Source organism: Borostomias antarcticus (assembly GCF_949987555.1).
Source record: "Borostomias antarcticus genome assembly, chromosome: 12".
Lineage (NCBI taxonomy): Eukaryota > Metazoa > Chordata > Actinopteri > Stomiiformes > Stomiidae > Borostomias > Borostomias antarcticus.
The window spans coordinates 12991949-13012754 of record NC_140245.1 but is presented as its reverse complement, the minus strand read 5'-3'; the positions used below and the strand labels follow the sequence as shown (position 1 = coordinate 13012754).

At 47.8% G+C, this 20806-nt stretch overlaps 2 protein-coding genes across 2 annotated transcripts in view; both read left to right on the top strand.

The window, feature by feature from the left end:
* The first annotated feature begins 2584 nt into the window (after positions 1–2584).
* On the top strand, positions 2585–19832 carry vps16 (VPS16 core subunit of CORVET and HOPS complexes). Its single transcript, XM_084447492.1, has 23 exons — positions 2585–2702; positions 3198–3286; positions 3426–3517; positions 3955–4083; positions 6207–6351; positions 6531–6646; positions 6791–6913; positions 7898–7953; positions 8094–8186; positions 8918–9086; positions 9176–9307; positions 9627–9754; positions 9854–9889; positions 9984–10092; positions 11130–11264; positions 13153–13261; positions 13749–13846; positions 13998–14102; positions 14294–14371; positions 14451–14626; positions 16661–16757; positions 17215–17318; positions 19300–19832. Exons 1-23 carry the CDS (start codon positions 2653–2655, stop codon positions 19442–19444), a joined length of 2514 nt encoding a protein of 837 aa, XP_084303618.1. The 5' UTR covers positions 2585–2652; the 3' UTR covers positions 19445–19832.
* Positions 19833–20536: 704 nt separating this feature from the next.
* The window catches only part of rgn (regucalcin), a 4111-nt gene continuing 3841 nt past the window's right edge, over positions 20537–20806 (top strand). Inside the window, exon 1 of the mRNA XM_084446763.1 lies at positions 20537–20595. The gene's annotated coding sequence lies outside the window, so the exon portion shown is untranslated. The remainder of the gene's footprint in view (positions 20596–20806) is intronic.

Genomic DNA, 20806 nt, shown 5'->3' with positions numbered 1-20806 from the left:
AAGCAACCTCATACCAGCTGATAGTTAAGCACAGGTGCAACAGAAAGCTAGCAGCTAACTTTATTAACTAACACTATAGGATATATAATGTTACATTGTTCTGTTCTTGTGTTTCTTTGACAGAAGAAACAACAACTGACGAGTTGTAATCAGACCAATCGAAAGTCCACTGTGAGCAGTGATGCTTTCACAGATGTAAAGATATAAATGATCATCTGAAAACAAAAAAACGGACTACCAGGCCGTCTGTACACCCCACTAATGTTTGGCGCATTGCATGCAATCCTTCCGCCGCTGCAGGATTCCCACCCTCCCAAAACCTACCTGCAGCTTGTCGCAGAAGGAGAGGAGAGGCAATGCCTTAACTTCACCCAACAGTAGCTGTACTCGTGACCTGGTAACCACAAGTACGTTAGCTCAACTCAGCTGTATTTATACCACACATATAGCAACGCAATTATGGGTCACGGTTGGTAGTAATAATTGTCATTTTTACTCATGAATCAAATAAAAGCCATTACATTCTTTTGAAATGCAGCATTGCATAAATAATTGTTTTATCTGAACGAGTGAATTGGATGAATTTGAACTTTATAATCGGCAAACGAAATGGATGCCGGGTAATTAAACGTCGTCATCATAATCATAATCATAACTTATTAACGATGCTGATTTTTCGTAGGCTTGATCTTAATCAATGGCAACAGACAGGTGGCCACTTTATATTGAACACCTGTCTAAAACGTTACACTAGCTAGCTAGATAACTATCAACAAACACCAACACTTGACAGCGTTAAGAAGATATTATCTGACAGTGTCAGTCAAACGTTAGATGGCTAGCTAGCTAAAGCTAACATGCCCATGGCTACCTAACATTACATAAAACACGTGCTAGCTAGTTGGCGTAACGTTAACAATATCTCGTATTTATGTATTTGCGGTGCTAAAGAAAAGATTTAGCTATAAATCGTCCGACATGTAGGCCCACATGATTGGTATGGAGTGATTGCCGGGGCGGCACATAGGGCCTAGCTCGGGAGGTAGAGCGGCCTGTTGGGGATCGCAAAGTCCCCGGTTCGCTCGGAAGTGTCCTTGAGCAAGACACTGAACCCCAAAGTCGCTTACGTGCATTATACCTGCCTTGTACTGTCGCCTCACAGCAGGTCTCCGGGCCTTTCTCTTTGGACTTTGCATGTTCTTCTGACAAGAACAGATGCTCTTCACTCCGTCCGGTCCCTGACCAGGACTTGGCCCCCGGGCGCCATGAACGATGGCTGCCCCTGGGGGATGGGATAAACACTTCTTCTCGCAAGCCACCCGACACCTGAATGACTCAATCTAGAGCATCCAGTGTACATAACATAACCACAAATGCAAACGTCAATCCCTCGGGATTATTTATTATAGCTGTAGCATATACATAACACGCCCATGCCCTCCGTGGCAGAGGTACAGGGAGAACATACGCGGACGTCGCGGGAATGGACGAAGAGGCGCGAAGGGGTTCGCATGGTTATCGGTAGGCTACGTTCAAGCCTAATACATCCATGGTTCAAGCACTGAGCGCAGATATCGGCGTCTCCCCGTAACTTCGGGCGCCATGAACGGTGGCTGCCCCTGGAGGATGGGATAAACACTTCTTCTCGCAAGCCATCCAACATCTGAATGACTCAATCTAGAACATCTAGCATAACCGCAAATGTCAATCCCTCGGGATAATTTATTATAGCTGAAGCATGTAAATAACACACCCACGCATGCCCTCCGTGCAGGGCCGGCCCTAGCATTTCAGCAGCTCTAGGCGAGATTCTGCACACCTTCAGTTTCGTTTTGCTGACGGGGGGGGGGGTGCTGCGCGATTTGTTGACGGGGGGGGGGGGGGGGGGGGGTGCTGCTGCGCGATTTGTTAACGGGGGAGGCGCCCGGCGCTGGGCGGAGGCGCCGCACCGCATTGCGAAGCGTAATACAGACAGTAGGGATTACGGAATGAAATTATTTTTAAAAAAATAAAAAATAATTTTTTTTAATTTATTTTTGGTGCTCCTTGGCCAGGCGCCCCTTGGCCATTTGGCGCCCTAGGCGACCGCCTATTTCGCCTATGCCTCGGGCCGGCCCTGCCTCCGTGGCAGAGGTCCAGGGAGAGCAAACGCCGAAGTCACGGGAATTAAACGTCGAGGCGGGAATTAAACGAAGAGGCGCGAAGGAGGATTGAAGTGGCTGATTTCCGATGGAAAGCAGAGGAGCTCGGGGCGCGGCTTGGGACCAAACTCCAACACAGATCATACAGGGTAAAAGAGAATAAACAGTAAAACAAAAATAAAAGGTAGTTTAAAAGATACACATTTTAATTCAAACAGGTAAAACTACATGATAAAAGCGGGATTAAAAAGGTAGACTATGTTTTAAGATCTCGCTTAAAAGTTGCCACAGTTTCAGCCATTCTTCTGGGAGGCCGGACTACTCTGGTCCTTGACCGAACGCAACATGGAACAGTACCATTTTCTACCATTAGGGGCGGAATTGTTATCACGGCCGCTGAAGAGGAAGAAAACAAGGAAGAAGAAGAAGACTAGAGGCGAAAAGGCTAGCAGGCTAGCAACAACAACATAGTGCTAGATACATACCCCACAGGGGTGTGCAAGGCATAACCATGGCGTTTATAACAGCAAACTGGAATCCGCTTGGGGACGCGTTTTACAGGTTTGAATTTCTAACGTTAGCTTGGCTTAAGATAGTTTAGTGACATTAGCTAAGCTCGTATTGTTGCGATTTTGGCAGATTGTCAGCCGCTAGCCAGCTAGCTAGACTACGTTATATACTCACGTGACAGTGATATAGCTAGTTTTGCAACTCTGTAGATTAGCTACTGTAAATTCAACAACATAGTGTACATACAAATCAAATACATTATTATTAAAAACACATAGCTAGCTATTGGCATAGCGATAACAAGTTTATTAACTACACCCAGCAAGTTAGTGAGGCTATCTTGATAACACTAGCTGTCATTAAGTTAGTCATGTGAGGTCAGATGTCACTGGTCCCACTGGTACTCCCCTACTAGCCTAGCTAGCTAAACAAAACAAGAAAGATGCTAGACTAGTATACAGATGGAACGAGGCCATCTGTATGCTAGCTTCGTGTTAGACATGTATTAGACCGCTGTATTCGTGTGTGTATGTGTGTGGCTAACAGGAAGATCGAGCTGTATGAGATGGGATGGAATTTGCGTGATGGGTTGAAAGACTGCCTGGTGGCAGCAGCTCCATACGGAGGACCAATAGGTGAGCACACAGACACAGAAACGCGACACACATGCACACATGTAGGGGTTCTTTCTCATGCAGACTCAGTGAAGCACCCCTTCACTGGCACAATAGCCTCCATGCTTCCTGAAGCTGTCTCCCTCCCTGCGACCCCCAGCCCTGCTGAGAGAGCCCCAGCACCGTTCCCCCAGCGCCCGGCCCCAGCTGGACATCTACTCCTCCTCGGGCTCCACCATGGCCAGCTTCCCGGTACACACACACACACACACACACATACATACACACACACACACGTATACACACACACACACACACGCATACACACACACACACACACGCATACATACACACACATCACACATACATACATACAGTACACACACACCACACATACACACGCTCACACACACATACACACACACACATACACATACATACTCACACACACACATAGACACATACACATACACACACACACACACACACACACACACACACACACACTCACACACTCTCTCTCGCTCCATCTCTCCATCACTGTCTATAATTCTCTCTCACTGCATTCTCTCACTACCAACATATACCTGCTCTCTGTCTCTCTCTGTCTCTCTCTCTCTTTCTCTACACACACACTAACACACACACAGCACTACTCACCTGCCCTGCCTCCCCTCTCCTGTCCACAGTGGAAGAGTGGTACGGTGAAGCAACTGGGCTGGACGGTGAGTGACGACCTGCTGTGTGTGCAGGAGGACGGCACCGTGCTCATATACGACCTGTTTGGAAACTTCAAGAGGCACTTCAGCATGGGCAACGTGAGTGAGCCACAGACACACTCACTTATACTTCAGCATGGGCAACGTGAGTGAGCCACAGACACACTCACTTATACCTCAGCATGGGCAACGTGAGTGAGCCACAGACACACTCACTTATACTGTAGCTTGCTGCTTAGCTAACTGCTCTCACAGTTAAAGCTAAAAGACATGGGAGTTGTATCCACAGTTATAGCTAGTTAGTTGGCTAAAAGACATGGGTGTTGTACTCACTGTTATAGTTGTAGCTAGCTAGCTTGCTAGTTGCTTGTTCGCTAACTGAGACATAGGAGTTCCACTGACAGTTGAGGCTAGTTTAGCTAGCTAGTTGGGGGCGAGAGGATGCTGTACTTCTTTAAACCAATCACAGTTGTCTTTGGAGAAGCGGTTTGCTAGGTTTTTGTTGTTTCATGTAGTCTGGATTGGCCGACCACATGAATTGGTACCACTGATTGGGCAGTAATAAACAAATGAAAAGGCTTATCCCCAAAACCTACATCCGTTGAGTCAGCCTAGAGTTGCACTGACAGTTGAGGCTAGTTTAGTTAGCTAGTTGGCTAACTCATAGTTAGCTAGTTAGCTAACTCATAGTACAGTAGTAGTTCTGCACTGGAGCTTGTCAGTCAAGTAAGAGGAACTGGAACTATCATGCTACGAATAAGTTAACAACATGTTGTAGACACACACAACGTAATGCATATCATATCTACCCAGCTGTGTGTTACTACCCACCCCTCTACTGAGGGCTGCTGCTACCCGCTCAGGGGGCTGGCTAGGTGGGGAGGCAGGTGCTGCTACCCGCTCAGGGGGCGGTCTAGGTGGGGAGGCAGGTGCTGCTACCCGCTCAGGGGGCGGTCTAGGTGGGGAGGCAGGTGCTGCTACCCGCTCAGGGGGCGGTCTAGGTGGGGAGGCAGGTGCTGCTACCCGCTCAGGGGGCGGTCTAGGTGGGGAGGCAGGTGCTGCTACCCGCTCAGGGGGCGGTCTAGGTGGGGAGGCAGGTGCTGCTACCCGCTCAGGGGGCTGGCTAGGTGGGGAGGCAGGTGCTGCTACCCGCTCAGTAGGGCTGCTCGATTAATCGGATTTTAATCTAGATTAAGATTTGGGCTGTCAACGATCATTAAAACTAAATAATCGCCATAAAACGATTTTGCACAAATCAAGTGCACCCTACACTGCTGAGCTATACTGTGCTTGACCCCGCCCCCCCCCCCCCCAAAGCCCCAAAACAAACACTTTAGTTCAAAGCGAGACGAGTTGTCAAGCGAGGCGCAAGCATGCTCCTCTCGAACAAAACACGACAAGAAGAAGATTATGGCAGCAGAACGAGAGGTGGACAAGAGAGCTAAAACAACGTCAGTGGTGTGGAAACACTATGGGTTCGCGGAGACAGATTTGGACCAAGTTGACACGGTGTGTAAAATTTGCTATGCAGTCGTAGCTGCGTCAAAGTAGCCCTTCTCAGTCCCGTTGTCGCATTCCGCTCGTTCATGCCAGACAACAGTCCTTTGCCGGTCCATTCACTTTGCCGTCAAAATAAATCGGTGTCGGCCTATTTAGGAGAGACGCTCATATTTACAAGTGTCAGATAAACATGAAACGTCACTTACCTAAGCAAAAGGGTCTATTTTAACAAATGCTGGGTTTTGAAGCCTCGGCACTACCATTAAATAACTTATTTAGACGCGTTCTGTCCTAGTGAAATTATTTTTCCGAGGTAGTCTTCTGTGGCGGTGGCGGTGCTTTGAAGCTTCTTAATTTATCAGTTTTGGCACTTTTATTAATTTATTTATCAAGGTCAAGGTTCACTATTTGTCTCCCATGGGAGAAATGTATCTAATCCAAAGAACATTGTTAAAAAGAAAAGCCACTGTCAACATTTAATAAATTAATTGTTATCAAAGTCAATAATTTGATTTGTTACGAAAATGTTAAAACTTTTGATTAAAAAAATAAAATAAATGAATAATCGTGTTAAATAATCGTGATCTCAATATCAATCAAAATAATTGTGATTATGATTTTTGCCATAATCGAGCAGCCCTACCGCTCAGGGGGCTGGCTGGGTGGGGAGGCAGGTGTTGATGGTCCCGATGACAGTCGGCCTGCTCCCGTTCCCTCTGCAGGAGGTGGTTCAGAACCAGGTTCTGGAGGCCAAAGTGTTCCACTCGCCCTACAGAACCGGCATCGCCATAGTGACGGGGGCGTCACGATTCACCCTGGCCACAAACATCGATGACCTGAAACTGAGGAGGCTCCCAGAGGTCCCAGGTGTGTGTGTGTGCGTGTGCGTGTGTGTGTGTGTGTGTGTGTCTGTGTCTGTGTCTGTGTCTGTGTGTGTGCACAGGCGCGCACATGCAGGCATCCAGATATGCATGCTCTATCGATCTAGGCTCTGTGTGTTCAATCCCAAACTAATAATGATGCTTTTGAATCCTGTATTCCTCCAGGCCTCCAGGGGGCGCCCTCGTGTTGGGCGGTGCTGACTCAGGACAGGCAGACCAAAGTGCTGCTGGCCAACGGAGCTGATCTCTACATCCTGGACAACACAGCCTGCATCTCTGTGGTGAGACGTACACACACACACACATACACATACACAGACTCTCTCTAGAATCCTTTTTTACTCCTGCCTTTTCACCTTTAATTGTGTGTGTGTGTGCGTTTGTGTGTGTGTGTGCGCGTGGGTGTGTGTGTGTGTGTGGATCAGAGCCCGCCAGGCTTGTCTCCACAGGCCAGCAGTATCGTCCAGATGGCAGTGTCGTTCAGCTACACATACCTGGCTCTCTTCACAGACTCCGGTCACCTGTGGATGGGCACCTCCAACCTGAAGGTGAGACAAGGGATTTGAATTGGATTTAACCTCTATTCATCCAGGCCACTCTATGAAGTATCTTATTTACCATGATGGCCTGAGAAGTGCCAAGTGAAGAGGGATATCACTAGTGCATCACAGTAGTAGACATGACTGGTGATCAAGTTGTCTGAGTAAGATGTTTTACTTCTATGAGGTGCGACCGAAAAGTCCCCGGATTGTGTCAGCCACGCACATGCCTCTATTTGAATTGAAGAAACAATGATATCCCTTTGTTGCCCTATATCTCACGGCTATTCTGGTGTAATATTGTTCACCTCACTCAATCGGTGCTTCTGTGATAGGCTGTTATGTAGAGTGTCGCAGGGGTAGCTTGTCACAGTTGTTCTACTTTGCTGTAAGGTGTCTGCATATTTCCACAATCAGCAGGTGTCTGCATACTGCCCCAATCAATTTTTTTGTTTTAGAATGTTGGAGATTTGAAATCCAACTGTCACCTATTATTACACTGTTTTGTAAAGCAAAACAAATGTTTTGAGAGTGTACTTACTTTATTGTAATACAATTGTTGAGTTTTGGGAGTTGGTAGAGAAAAGTGCCACAACTGTGACAAGCTACCCCTGCGACACTCTACAAAACAGCCTGTCACAGAAGCACCGATTGAGTGAGGTGAACAATATTATACCAGAATAGTCGTGTGATATAGGGCAACACAAGGATATCATTGTTTTTTCAATTCAAATAGAGGCATGAACGTGGCTGACACAATCCGGGGACTATTCGGTCGCACCTAAATGTTAACATTTCACGTTTAGTTATCTTATTGTATATTTTTACTCTTTATCTTAGCTGGTTAGTTTGTTGTATTGTATAAATCGCTGCTACGCTGTTGACCAGAGCCTCGTCTCATTTCATATTGTCTTTCATTGACTGTCACTCTGCATATTTCATGAATAAAGACTTGAGTGTGTGTCTCATCTGATGTCTCCTATCGTTTCTCAGGAACAGTTGAGTGAAGTGGAGACCAAAGTCAGGACTCCTCCAAAACAGATGGTCTGGTATGTTCAGCTCTCTTTGTGTGTGTGTGTGTGTGTGTGTGTGTGTGTGTGTCTGTGTCTGTGTCTGTGTCTGTGTCTGTGTCTGTGTCTGTGTCTGTGTCTGTGTGTGTGTGTGTTAATAGTCCCAGTCTCTCCTCCAGGTGCCAAAGGCCCAAGAGCCAGCAGCCCTCGGTGGTCGCCATGTGGGACCGGCTCCTCCTAGTGGCGGGCGCATGTAAAGACACCATCCAGTATCCTTCCACACAGACCAGCCCACTGGTCACAGTGAGGACCACCTCTTAACTCTCCATTCCCCTACAGAAGGTTCTGGATCTGTCTGTGTAGAAAACAGCAGTTTTCTCTTGGTGGTCACTTAGCCAATGAAAAGCCGGTTCATACAGATGACAGCTCCTAGTGTCACCAGAGGGTGTTCTACATAAACATTCCTCTACCACGACGATTTCTCTCTCTTTCCCGTATACGCTGCTTCTTACCTCAAGTAAGCATTAGTTAGCATATATATTATAATCCTGACTCTGAAGACGCTGGTTCACACTATAACAATTATACTATGTTGTCGTTAAAAAAATATTTTTTAAACCTGTAGAAAAAGAATGTAATACTACAGCATGTAGTGTTTATCCGGCTCCAGGCCGGCTAATGATAGCTGATGCTAACCCTCCAGGCAGGCTAATGATAGCTGATGCTAACTCTCCAGGCAGGCTAATGATGGCTGATTCTAACCCTCCAGGCAGGCTAATGATAGCTGATGCTAACCATCCAGGCAGGCTAATGATAGCTGATGCTAACCCTCCAGGCAGGCTAATGATAGCTGATGCTAACCCTCCAGGCAGGCTAATGATAGCTGATGCTAACCCTCCAGGCAGGCTAATGATAGCTGATGCTAACCCTTCAGGCAGGCTAATGATAGCTGATGCTAACCGTCCGTCAGCCAGCCCACTGTTCCTTGACCGCGGCGCGGGTACTCCCTGGACGAGGAGTGTGTGCTGGTGGCCGAGCTGGACGGCGTGAGGATGGTGGGCGGGGCCAGGCACGAGTTCCTCCAGGAGGTCCCCACGGCATGCGAGGACATCTTCAAGATCGCCTCCATGGCGCCCGGGGCACTGCTGCTGGAGGCGCACAAGGAGTACGAGGTGCGTGTGTGTGTGTGTCAGATGTTCGAACATTACAGACAACTAAGGAGGATGAAGCAGTGCTCACCGTGAGTGTGTGTGTGTTCCAGAAGTCCAGTCAGAAGGCAGATGAGTACCTGCGAGAGATCAAGGAGCAGAGTGTATTGGGAGAGGCGGTGAGGCAGTGTGTGGAGGCAGCTGGCTACGAACACGAACCAGAGACCCAGAAAACACTGCTCAGGGTTAGACGCACACCCTCTCTCTCTCTCCATCCATCTCGCTGTTTCTCTCTTCTCCCTGTCACTATGTCCCATTCTCTCGCTCCTGTATACTAGCTCTTTGAGATGAGGTAGAGCGTGTAACAAATCATCCCTCTTTCCATCTCTCTCTCTCCCTCCCTCTCTCTCCTCTATTTCTTTGTCTCTCTCTCCCTCTCTCTCCCTCTCTCTCCCTCTCTCTCTCCTTCTCTCTCTCCCTCTCTCTCTCCCTCCCTCTCTCTCTCCCCCCCTCTCTCTCTCCCTCTCTCCCCCCCTCTCTCTCTCTCTCTCTCTCTCTCTCTAGGCGGCGTCCTTCGGGAAGTGTTTCCTGAGTAACTTCCCTCCAGAGCAGTTTGTCAGTATGTGCAGAGACCTCCGCGTGCTCAACGCTGTCAGAGACTACACCGTGGGCATCCCCCTCACACACACACAGTATCCTCTACGTTTACCACACGCGCACACACTCACACACACGCACACACACACAGCGCTGTAAAGGTGTCATGTCCTGGCCCTTCACTCCCTCCTCAGATACAAACACATGACTGTCCAGGTCCTCATCGACAGGTAGGACACCGTGTGAGTGAGTGTGTGTGTGTGTTCCCGGTTAGGTTTGTTTGTCTGTTCGGTGTGTTAACCGTGTGTGTGTTTGTTCTCTTAGGCTAGTGTACCGTAAGCTGTATCCTCTGGCCATCGAAATCTGTCGCTACCTGAAGACCCCAGAGTACCAGGGAGTCAGCAGAGTGCTCAAACACTGGGCCTGCTGCAAGGTGTGTGTGTGTGCGCGTGTGTGTGTGTCAAATGTTCTTGCTACCTGTGGGTGAGTGTATATTTATATATACAGATGGGTGACAAATTAAAGTTTTCTACCGCTAGATGGCAGTAAGACACTTGTGTACAATCGAAAGGCCTAAAACGTGTAATATGTAGTTTAAGGCACGGGGGCGGAGCTAAGGCACAGGGGCTGAGCTAAGCTATAGGCCGTAGTTTGACAACACCAGCAGAAATGCTGGAATAACAAGACGTGGCGATTATATGGTTCCTTGTAGTCTAATAAACATGTTGAATCACTTGAATGTCTTTCCTACCTTGCAATTTCTTCGCAAAATGATATTTAGCTAATGTTTTGAAAACAACAAAGATATGTAAAACGTCACTATTATGTGCTCCGCGTATTGACGCAATGACGTAGTACGTGATTTTCGGGGACCACCTTCTCAAATTTGCTCTAGAGCGCATACTAGTGGTCAAAAACTACACTGGGTACCTTTAATGATATTTCATCACGATAAATGTAATCAAATTTTATCGCGGTTTATAATTATACCGGTTATCATTACATCCCTACCCTCATCTGGTATTCTGATGGTGGTGGAGAGCGCCGTCTGAAATCTCCCATAGCTGTTCAACTGGGTTGAGCTCTGGGGCCTGTGAAGGCCATAGCTGTTCAACTGGGTTGAGCTCTGGGGCCTGTGAAGGCCATAGCTGTTCAACTGGGTTGAGCTCCGGGGCCTGTGAAGGCCATAGCTGTTCAACTGGGTTGAGCTCCGGGGCCTGTGAAGGCCATAGCTGTTCAACTGGGTTGAGCTCCGGGGCCTGTGAAGGCCATAGCTTCTGATTCACATCATTTCCACACTGTTGTTGGTTCATACCGATGTTAATCATGTTATCGTGCAGTTATGGAAGCATCTGCCTTCATGTTCCACTCATGTATTCAGGATTTTCCTTCAATTTGCAAACAGTTGTGTGTGTGTGTGCGTGTGCGTTTGTGTGCACGTGTGTGTGCGTGTGTATGTCTGTGCGTCAGGTCCAGCAGAAGGAGGAGACTGATGATAACATCGCACGTGCGGTGAGCGCGAAGCTGGGAGAGGCAGCAGGGATCTCCTACTCTGAGATCGCCACCAGAGCTTATGAGTGTGGCAGGACCGAACTGGCCATTAAGGTACACACACACACACACACACAATCACAGCCATGAACCCCATTCAGACACAGAAGGGTTCCCATTAAATTTTAGGGAATTGACCTGTTAGGGGGCATGTTTGAACGGGATCTCACAGGAAATCTGCACAGCCAATTTCCCATGTCAAGACCTGGTATAATTCCCTGGAATCTGTGGGGAAGGGTGTGTTGTGAGCAGAAGCCGTTACATTACCACATTACCGGGTAGGTCAGTTTGACGAAAGACATGAAACACTAGGGATTTCAGGCGCCAAAAGGATTTCACCCAAAGTAAAATTTATATTTTGATCATGTTAACATAATCAAAATAATTAAGGCCGTCTAAAACCAAAGAAAGTTTTGCCCGGCTGACATAGCCTACAACATTCTTTTCCGACCAAGGGTTTTGGGCATCTTTTTTTCCCTCTAAGGCCTATTTCCAAAGTAACTAACTTTGTTATTCGGCATGAATGGCATAAATTATTCGTTATAGTATTTTATTAGGATATATGAATGTAGTATTTTTATGTAGGCCGGCAGGCTGGTCCCAGTCCTGATTTAAACCCTGGAAATCAAGTCCTTTTCAGGCAGATCCATCCAAATGACGATTTAATTGCATGCACTGCCATTAGATACAAATTAATATTTTTTTAAAAATCTTATCTTTATTGTGGGCCTAATAATCCAAATTAAAAATAAACATTTATGTAGCCGATAACGGCAAATGCGCTCCGCATTTCTCTGCATTGCAAAATGTAGCTTATTAAGGTCTTGATCTTAAAAAGCAACAAAAACAACATATGTAATATATATTTTCAACTTGAAAGAATAATACTAGCCGACAGATTTTTTTCTTCGACTGACTTGGTTCATCTGGATGTCGCTGTCGCTGGACTGTGTCTTGCGCATACTATCTTGGGATTGGCATGTTTGAAAAGACGCAACACTAATGTTGTTGTGGCATTTGGCTCATGTACAAATGGCGAAAATCAGCCGGGATAGGATATCACAGTAATGTACAGGGAACTATGTGTGTAAGGGCTAATACACACAACCATACACACGCACAGCCATACACACACATACACGCACGCAAAGTCATACACACACATACACGCACGCACAGTCATACACACACATACACGCACGCACAGTCATACACACACGCACAGTCATACACACACATACACGCACGCACAGTCATACACACACATACACGCACGCACAGTCATACACACGCACAGTCATACACACACATACACGCACGCACAGTCATACACACACAGACACGCACGCACAGTCATACACACACGCACAGTCATACACACACATACACGCACGCACAGTGGTTGGCTGATGCCAGGCCGCGTCCACACCGTGGGCCTGCTCATCACACCTCTGGGGACCGCTGCAGCTCCCAGATCTCCTGCCACGTTTGCCTGGAGCCGCAAGGCCCCAGTTACCATGGTGGCCACGAGGAGGCCTGACAGGAGTCTTGGTGATGGAGAGGCTAAGTACTGGCAGGAGTCTTGGTGATGGAGAGGCTATGTACTGGCAGGAGTCTTGGTGATGGAGAGGCTAAGTACTGGCAGGAGTCTTGGTGATGGAGAGGCTATGTACTGGCAGGAGTCTTGGTGATGGAGAGGCTATGTACTGACAGGAGTCTTGGTGATGGAGAGGCTATGTACTGGCAGGAGTTACACCAGAGGCTGCTTCTCCTTTCACCACAGGGGCCGTATCTGAGAGACAGAGGTTAGCAAGCAGGTGGGATGTAGGCATGCAACCTTCCCTCTATCTACTGCACTAGGCCCACACACACACCATACACACATACACATGCACACCTACACACACACACTCCTGGTGTGTTGTCTGTCCCCCTGCTGCAGCTGTTGGAGTTCGAGGCTCGTTCTGAAGAGCAGGTGCCTCTTCTGCTGAAGATGAAGAGGAGTCACCTCGCCCTGAGCAAGGCTATAGAGAGCGGGGATACAGACCTGGGTACACACACACACACACACACACACCTGGCCCTGAGCAAGGCTATAGAGAGCGGGGATACAGACCTGGGTACACACACACACACACACACACACACACACACACACACACACACCTGGCTCTGAGCAAGGCTATAGAGAGCGGGGATACAGACCTGGGTACACACACACACACACACACACACACACACACCTGGCCCTGAGCAAGGCTATAGAGAGCAGGGACAATGACCTGGGTACACACACACACACCTAGCCCTGAGCAAGGCTATAGAGAGCGGGGACACGGACCTGGGTACACACACACACACACACACACACACACTTTCTCTCACTCTCTCTCTCACTTTCACTCTCACACACACACACACACACACGGAGCAAGGCCATAGAGAGTGGAGACAAGGACCTGGGTACACATACACACACGCACACCCACACACACACACACTGACCAAGGCCATTGACTGTGTGTGTGTGTGTGTTAGTATACACGGTGGTGACATACCTGAAGAGTGAGATGAACAGAGGAGATTTCTTCATGACCCTCCGGAATCAACCAGTCGCCCTCAGTCTCTACAGACAGGTACACACACACACACACACACACACACACACACACGTACAAAATGTTATTTGTATCTCCAGTGGATGATCATGGTGATATTGAAGCTGTGTGTGTGTGTGCGTGCGTGCGTGCGTGCGTGCGTGTGTGTGTGCGCGCGTGTGTGTGTTAGTTCTGTAAGCACCAGGAGCAGGACACACTGAAAGACCTCTACAACCAGGAAGATGATCACCAGGAGCTGGGAAACTTCTATGTGAAAGCCAGCTACAAGGAGAAGGTACCTCACACACAGTCTCTCTCTCACACACACACACACACACACACACACTCTGTATTATAGAATGACATGAAAGGAGAGAGAGATGGAGGGTAACGGGGTGTGTGTGTGTGTAGAGAGAGAGAGGAGGAGAGATGGAGGGTAACGGGGTGTGCGCGTGCGTGTGTGTGTGTGTGTGTGTGTGTGTGTAGAGCCTGGATGCGCGCTTCTCCCTGCTGCAGAGCGCTGTGGATGAATACAACAAGGCCAAGAACGAGTTTGCAGCCAAGGTGAGTGTCACACACACACACGCACACACACCGTGACACAACCTGAGCAGGCGTAACGGTGGGCCGTCCTGGTCTCCAGGCGACGGAGGATGAGATGAAGCTGCTGCGTCTCCAGCGGCGCCTGGACCAGGAGAAGGGGGAGGGGCTTCTGGGCCTGTCGGTCCAGGACACGCTGCACGCCCTGCTCACCTCCAACCTCAACCTGCACAAGCAGGCCGAGCAGCTCTACAGGGACTTCAGGGTGCCCGACAAGAGGTACAGGGTTGTGTGTGCGTGTGTGTGTGTGTGCGTGTGCGCGTGTGTGCGCGTGTGTGCGCGTGTGTGCGTGTGTGTGCGTGTCAGGTCCCACCAGGCTCGTTTCAGATACTACTTGCACAATGCACATCTTTTGTTTTTGTTTAAAGGTGTCCTATTATGCTAATTATCAACAATTTAATATAAGACTATAGGGTCCCCAAAGCATGTCTTTGAGTATTTTTGCTGAAAATACCTCTCAGAATAAGTGTTCTAGCATGCCTCTCTACCCATTGACCATGAGATCAGATTGAGCGGATTGAGCGCTTTTTCATATGGAAATGAGCTCAGCTAAGAGCAAATCGGCAGGCAAGAGAACGAGGCACTATGCTACCTCAAATATAGCTGGCTAGCCTGGACCATCCACACTCGATGCCACTGTGACAAATTTCATTGTCCTTTCTCCCTGACTAAACATGATAGCGTTAGTGCTCATGTTATTATCTCCACGTTTGCATGCTGTTACCTCTAGCTACATTCACTAGCGAGACACCACCAGGCTATATGACACAATTCGACTACAAACTATGAAAGCTAGATTCTGTAGGCTGAGGGGAATCCAAAACTAACATTTGAACATTTTTAATGACCGCTAGATCAACTAGAAGTCTACCAATTTCATTCCACTAACGTTACTCTACATATATGATGAGACAAGCATCCAGGTTGAGGCAAGAGGGGATTTGTTCGTGTTAACTAGCTAGCTAGCGTTAGTACTACTGTATATGCAAAGAACCACACAGCATAATTACATACAGTTTCTGCATAATTTCCACGGAGAGTTGGTATTGCTTGATCATTCAGAAAGAGTTTATCTGAAAATCCTGCATTGACCCAGGTTGGAAAAGCAATCGGGCAAAAAATGGCTAACACACACTGCCAATGTTTAGCCAGTTTCAGCAGGAACGTTGCCATCAAAAATAACATTTATCCACTCAGCTCTTCTGTCCTTTGAGCTTGGGAGACGATCTGTGCTGCTTAGTACTTCCATGAACAGAGCATTTTCTGTGCGAAGACATTATGCTAGCTACTGGGACCTGCAAATAATGTCAGTCTTTATAGCCAAGTAAACAATCGCAGGTGATTGGAGGTATTCAAATGGGGGCGGGATTATTATAATGAGTACCCGATTGTGATGTAATTTGACACAGGATATTTGAACGACTTGCTGGGACTGACTTTTTTTCCAAAAATAAACAAAATGACTGGATTGTTTCACTTCATTCTTTGTGTGTTAGTAGGCCCACCAGAGACTCAAAGGTTTATGCAAAAATAATGAAAAAGTTAGTTTTGCAAACGTGGACCCCTTTAAGGCTGCATTCTGGTTGCCTCGGAAACTTTTTCCTAGTGATAACAAAGATGGCAACTGGAATGCAGCATAGGTCCTGTGCGTCGCTGTCACTGTGTGTCGTAGTCTCATGCTGATGATGTCACTGTGTCGGAGTCTCATGCTGCATTCCAGTTGCCTGGGAAGTCGGAATTTGAAGTTGTGATTGACGTTGAAGTTGACCGCGTTCCAGAAACAAAATACCAAAAACACACTTTCACCCCATCTTTGTAGTTCTAGCCAAGTTATCTATTGTGAGCAACACCAGTTGATAACAACGCACTATTGTGCACATTTACACCATAGTAATTGTCCATTGATAGAAATTGGACAGCACTGTGTACGACTGAATTAATGAGACACAAATAAGACAGAAGTGCTAATAAACAGTCTTATTACAGCTTTCACTTATTGTTGGTTCGTGGAGCAGCCATCTTGATTTGACGTCGGCAGCTGCGGTCGGATCAAGACGGTGTAGATTTTTTTCTCCCAAGTAAAATGGCGGAAATCCGAGTTTAGGTGACGTATTTAATGATGATGTTGATATTGAACTCTGAAAATCCAATGCAACTGGAACACAGAATGATGTCGCTGTGGGTTGTAGTCTCATGCTGATGATGTCACTGTGTGATGAGTGTCTCATGCTGATGATGTCACTGTGTTGACAGGTACTGGTGGCTGAAGCTCACAGCTTTAGCGGAGAAGGAGGACTGGGAGGAGCTTGAGAAATTTGCCAAAAGCAAGAAGTCTCCTGTTGGTTACCTGGTAGGAAGCCTCAATCTCACCTCCATGTTCCATCCTGTGGACTGCTGGCGAAGATGCTGGGTGTTCTTCGCCATGTCGCTGTGTTAAATGATCGTTTTTATTTTATTGTCCTGTTCAACCTCCTCTCTCTCTCCCCTCCCCTCCTCATCTATCTCGCCCTCCTCCTCTCCCCTCCTCCTCTCCCTCACCTCTCTCCCCTCTTCACCTCTCTCTCCCTCCTCCTCTCCCTCACATCTCTCCCCTCCTCACCTCTCTCCCCCTCCTCCTCTCCCTCACATCTCTCCCCCTCCTCCTCCCTCCTCACCTCTCCCCTCCTCTCCCTCCTCACCTCTCTCTCCTCCTCTCCCTCCTCACCTCTCTCCCCTCCTCCTCTCCCTCCTCACCTCTCCCCTCCTCCTCTCCCCTCCTCACCTCTCTCTCCCCTCCTCCTCCCCTCTCTCTCCCCCTCCTCCCCCAGCCTTTCGTGGAGGTGTGTGTGAAATACCACAACAAGTCCGAGGCCAAGAAGTACGTCTCCAAGGTGACCCCAGAGCAGAAGGTCAAAGCTCACCTGGCCGTAGGGTGAGTCTGAGGGGAAAATAACCAACTCAACTAAGCGATACTGCACCAGAGGGAGTGTGTCTCCATGGTTACTGGCGCGGCTGTGCTGTGGTCGTAGGCAGGAGAGTGCAGCTAGAGTGACGTAGCCAAACAGCCGCACCAATAACCACGATAAAAAACCACCTCCAGGGTGTTATTGCTTTTATACAACAGCACTGCGCTGTCGTTAAATATTATTTTGAAAACCATGGGTTTGGATTGGTCAATTTCGCTGCGCTTCACTGCGTTTCTTTCAGCCATCTGCAAACTGAAATACTTATCTATTGTTTACCGTTGCTATAGGCAACAATGCAACTGACAGCATTTACGGAGTGATGCCTTCACTGGTGATTTGCCCGTTAGTATATTGTGGTTATTGGCACAGCTCCCAATTCGTCTTGGCCAATCACAATGCGCGGTCAGAATTAGCTATTGTATAACACGAAACATACTAAATAACAAAAGCCATTATGCATATAATACAGTGTGGTATTAAAAAGATCCATCTCACAGTTCAATGGACCTCATTCCTGAATGCAGTTAAGAAAAAGTTAAGAAGAAATTTCTTCTTAACTCCACTTACGAAGTTCCCGGGACAATTCTGGCATTTCTGAATGGTTTCTTATCTCGGATTTGTTCTTATCTAAGAACAGGATTTAAGAACGCGGAAATGCAGTCGTAGGTAGGCCAGATTGGAGTGCGCCCGTTCGCAAGGGCTGAATTTATGAGAAATCCGAGGTGATTGCGTTCACATCAATTCTACAGACATCCTAGGCTTGAATAATAATCATAAATACGAGGATATTTGTATCATTTCCAATTACGTTTCACATTCATGATTCTACGAGGCATCGCAGTGTCCTAAAATAAATAAAAGCACTACACAAACACTGCAAATGGCAGTGAATGAATAAATAAGCACTAAACTCAGTCGCTATACTCAGACTCGGCACAACAGCATCTTATACTATATAACATATTCCATAGTCGTCAGAATGGACACATCTACATTCTGTAAATAAACGTGAATATCCATAACTAAAATATATCATATGGGCCTACATAATATAGATATAGGGCCTATCAAGATCCATAAGTAGCCTACTCATGCATTTAACTAAACTGTACAATTCAATCTGCTCTCAGCACATCCCATCCCTTTCATGTAGGCTATATATTTAGCATTTTGTATTAAAAGTCCATATATACCGTCTTGTTTTCTTTTGCTATTTTGTATTGTTTGTTTCACCTTGATTAAGCTCAGTGTGCGTGTTATAAGAGGAGAAACATCTCACTGCTCATTTTACTGGTATGTTGCATGTGATGAATAAAACGTTGAATTTGCACGTGACCTTGAACATCAATCATGTCAATTGGGTACGTCTCAACTTTTTCCGCGCTGTCTGGGGATTTTGTGTGCACACGACCCTGTAGTAAGGAGCTGGCGTGGCGTGTATGTATGCAAATTCAGGTGTACGAGAACACGCATTCAACTTAAGAAGGAGAGCACAGCTGAGAACACTTTGCCGGTTTAGGAACACATTTCCACCCATTCATGAATCCGGCAGGGATCTTTCTTAGGGTTGGTCTTACGAAGTTCGTAAGAAGACATTTAAGAAGACATTTAAGAAAATGTTCAGGAATGAGGTCCATTGTTCTGAGAAGTCTTCCTCAGTCATTCAGTCATTATACTGAATTAAACTCTTACTTTTCTCCCTCTCTTCATCTCCCCTCTCTCTCTCTCTCTCTCCCTCTCTCTCTCTCCCTCCCTCTCTCTCCCGCTCTCTCTCCCCCTCCCTCTCTCTCTCTCCCTCCCTCTCTCTCTCTCCTCCCCCTCTCCCCCCCCCCCTCTCTCTCTCTCTCTCTCCCTCCCCCCCTCTCTCCCTCTCTCTCTCTCTCTCTCCCCCCCCCCCCTCTCTCTCCCTCTCCCCCCCCCCCCTCTCTCTCCCTCTCTCTCTCTCAGGGATATGGAGGGGGCTGCGGATGCGGCCATAGAGAGGAGGAGTGAGGTGGAGATCAGCGCTGTTCTCTCTCGCTGCTCCCCCACCACAGACAGAGCCCTGGTCGACAAGCTGACCCGGGCCAGGGCCACCGCCGCCAAAAAGTGACCTCCCATTTAGATCAACTACACTACTGCAGCTGGGCCACCACTGCCAAAAAGTGACTTGCTAGCGATGTTACTATTAACTGTCTTCTGGCGCCGACCCTCAGCCCAGTCCTGGAGGCCGTTTGAGAGGAAAGACATTCCATGTTGGCGCACACACACACACACACACTTCTCCTCAGTAGTGGCTTCCTGTCCTGTCTGTGGCTTGTCTCTGCTGAAAGCTCTGGTTACGGGAAAAGCCCCACAAGTTGTGACTGCAGAGTTCTGTTAAATCTGTTGAGACCAGATGAAGGAGAAGAGACAGAGGAAGGGAGCCAGAGTAAGACTATTGAGACACGCCCCTCGTCTTAGCCGTCTACATTCTAATGTGTCTGTGATATTAAATTGATGTTCACACATTTTTGATCAGTGTCTTTTTATTTCATGGTGGTAACCAAAATGCCTGTATGTGACAATTGCTCCCATCAAGAACGGACCTTAAGGGGTTTATTTCATGGTGGCGCAGGACCTAGTACTGTCACCTCACAGCAAGAAGGTCTCCGGGCCAAGACCTGGACTGAGCACTTAGACTTGAACGATGGCTGCCCCCTGCTCCTGGCTCCCCCTGCACCTGCTCCTGGCTGCTCCTGGCTCCCCCTGCTCCTGGCTCCCGGCTGCTCCTGGCTCCCCCTGCTCCTGGCTGCTCCTGCTCCTGGCTCCCCCTGCTCCTGGCTCCCGGCTGCTCCTGGCTCCCCCTGCTCCTGCTCCTGGCTCTCCTGGCTCCTCCTGCTCCTGGCTCCCCCTGCTCCTGCCCCTGCTCTGCCCCTAGAGGACGGAGGACAGCTGGGATGGGAGAAATGCAGTGAACAATTTCCACTGGCGCTACCCAAAAATTGCATGTGTCTGCTAAATGACGTGTGTGTGTGTGTGTGTGTGCCATGTAACCTCTCACTATGTGTGCAATGTGTCACTATGGCCAAATAAAGCCCCCCCTGTTTGTGCCCATGGCATTTAAAAATGTTTAACCAGCCCGTATGATGAGTTTGCGTTTCCTTTTCAATGGAAGAGGAACTGACGCGCGGTCAGTCACATGATCTCAACTAACACAGTTCCTGCCCAGTGGAGTGAGTGCTGAGAGTTGAGAATATATACAGCGGCTCAGTGCGACCTCAGGTAGGCTATTTGATTTCATTTCGTTTTCATTGATTGGTTTGAGACAATGCACACAAATCAACAGTCAAGTATGAGCCAGAGTGATGATAGAGATATACTTTAATGATCCCCTAGGGTGAAATATGGTGTGTTATATGTTTAAAGTAAAATAAAATAGGGTAGAGATTGCTGTGCAACGCCATAGGCTATCGTGTGGTCGCACAGTAGACTA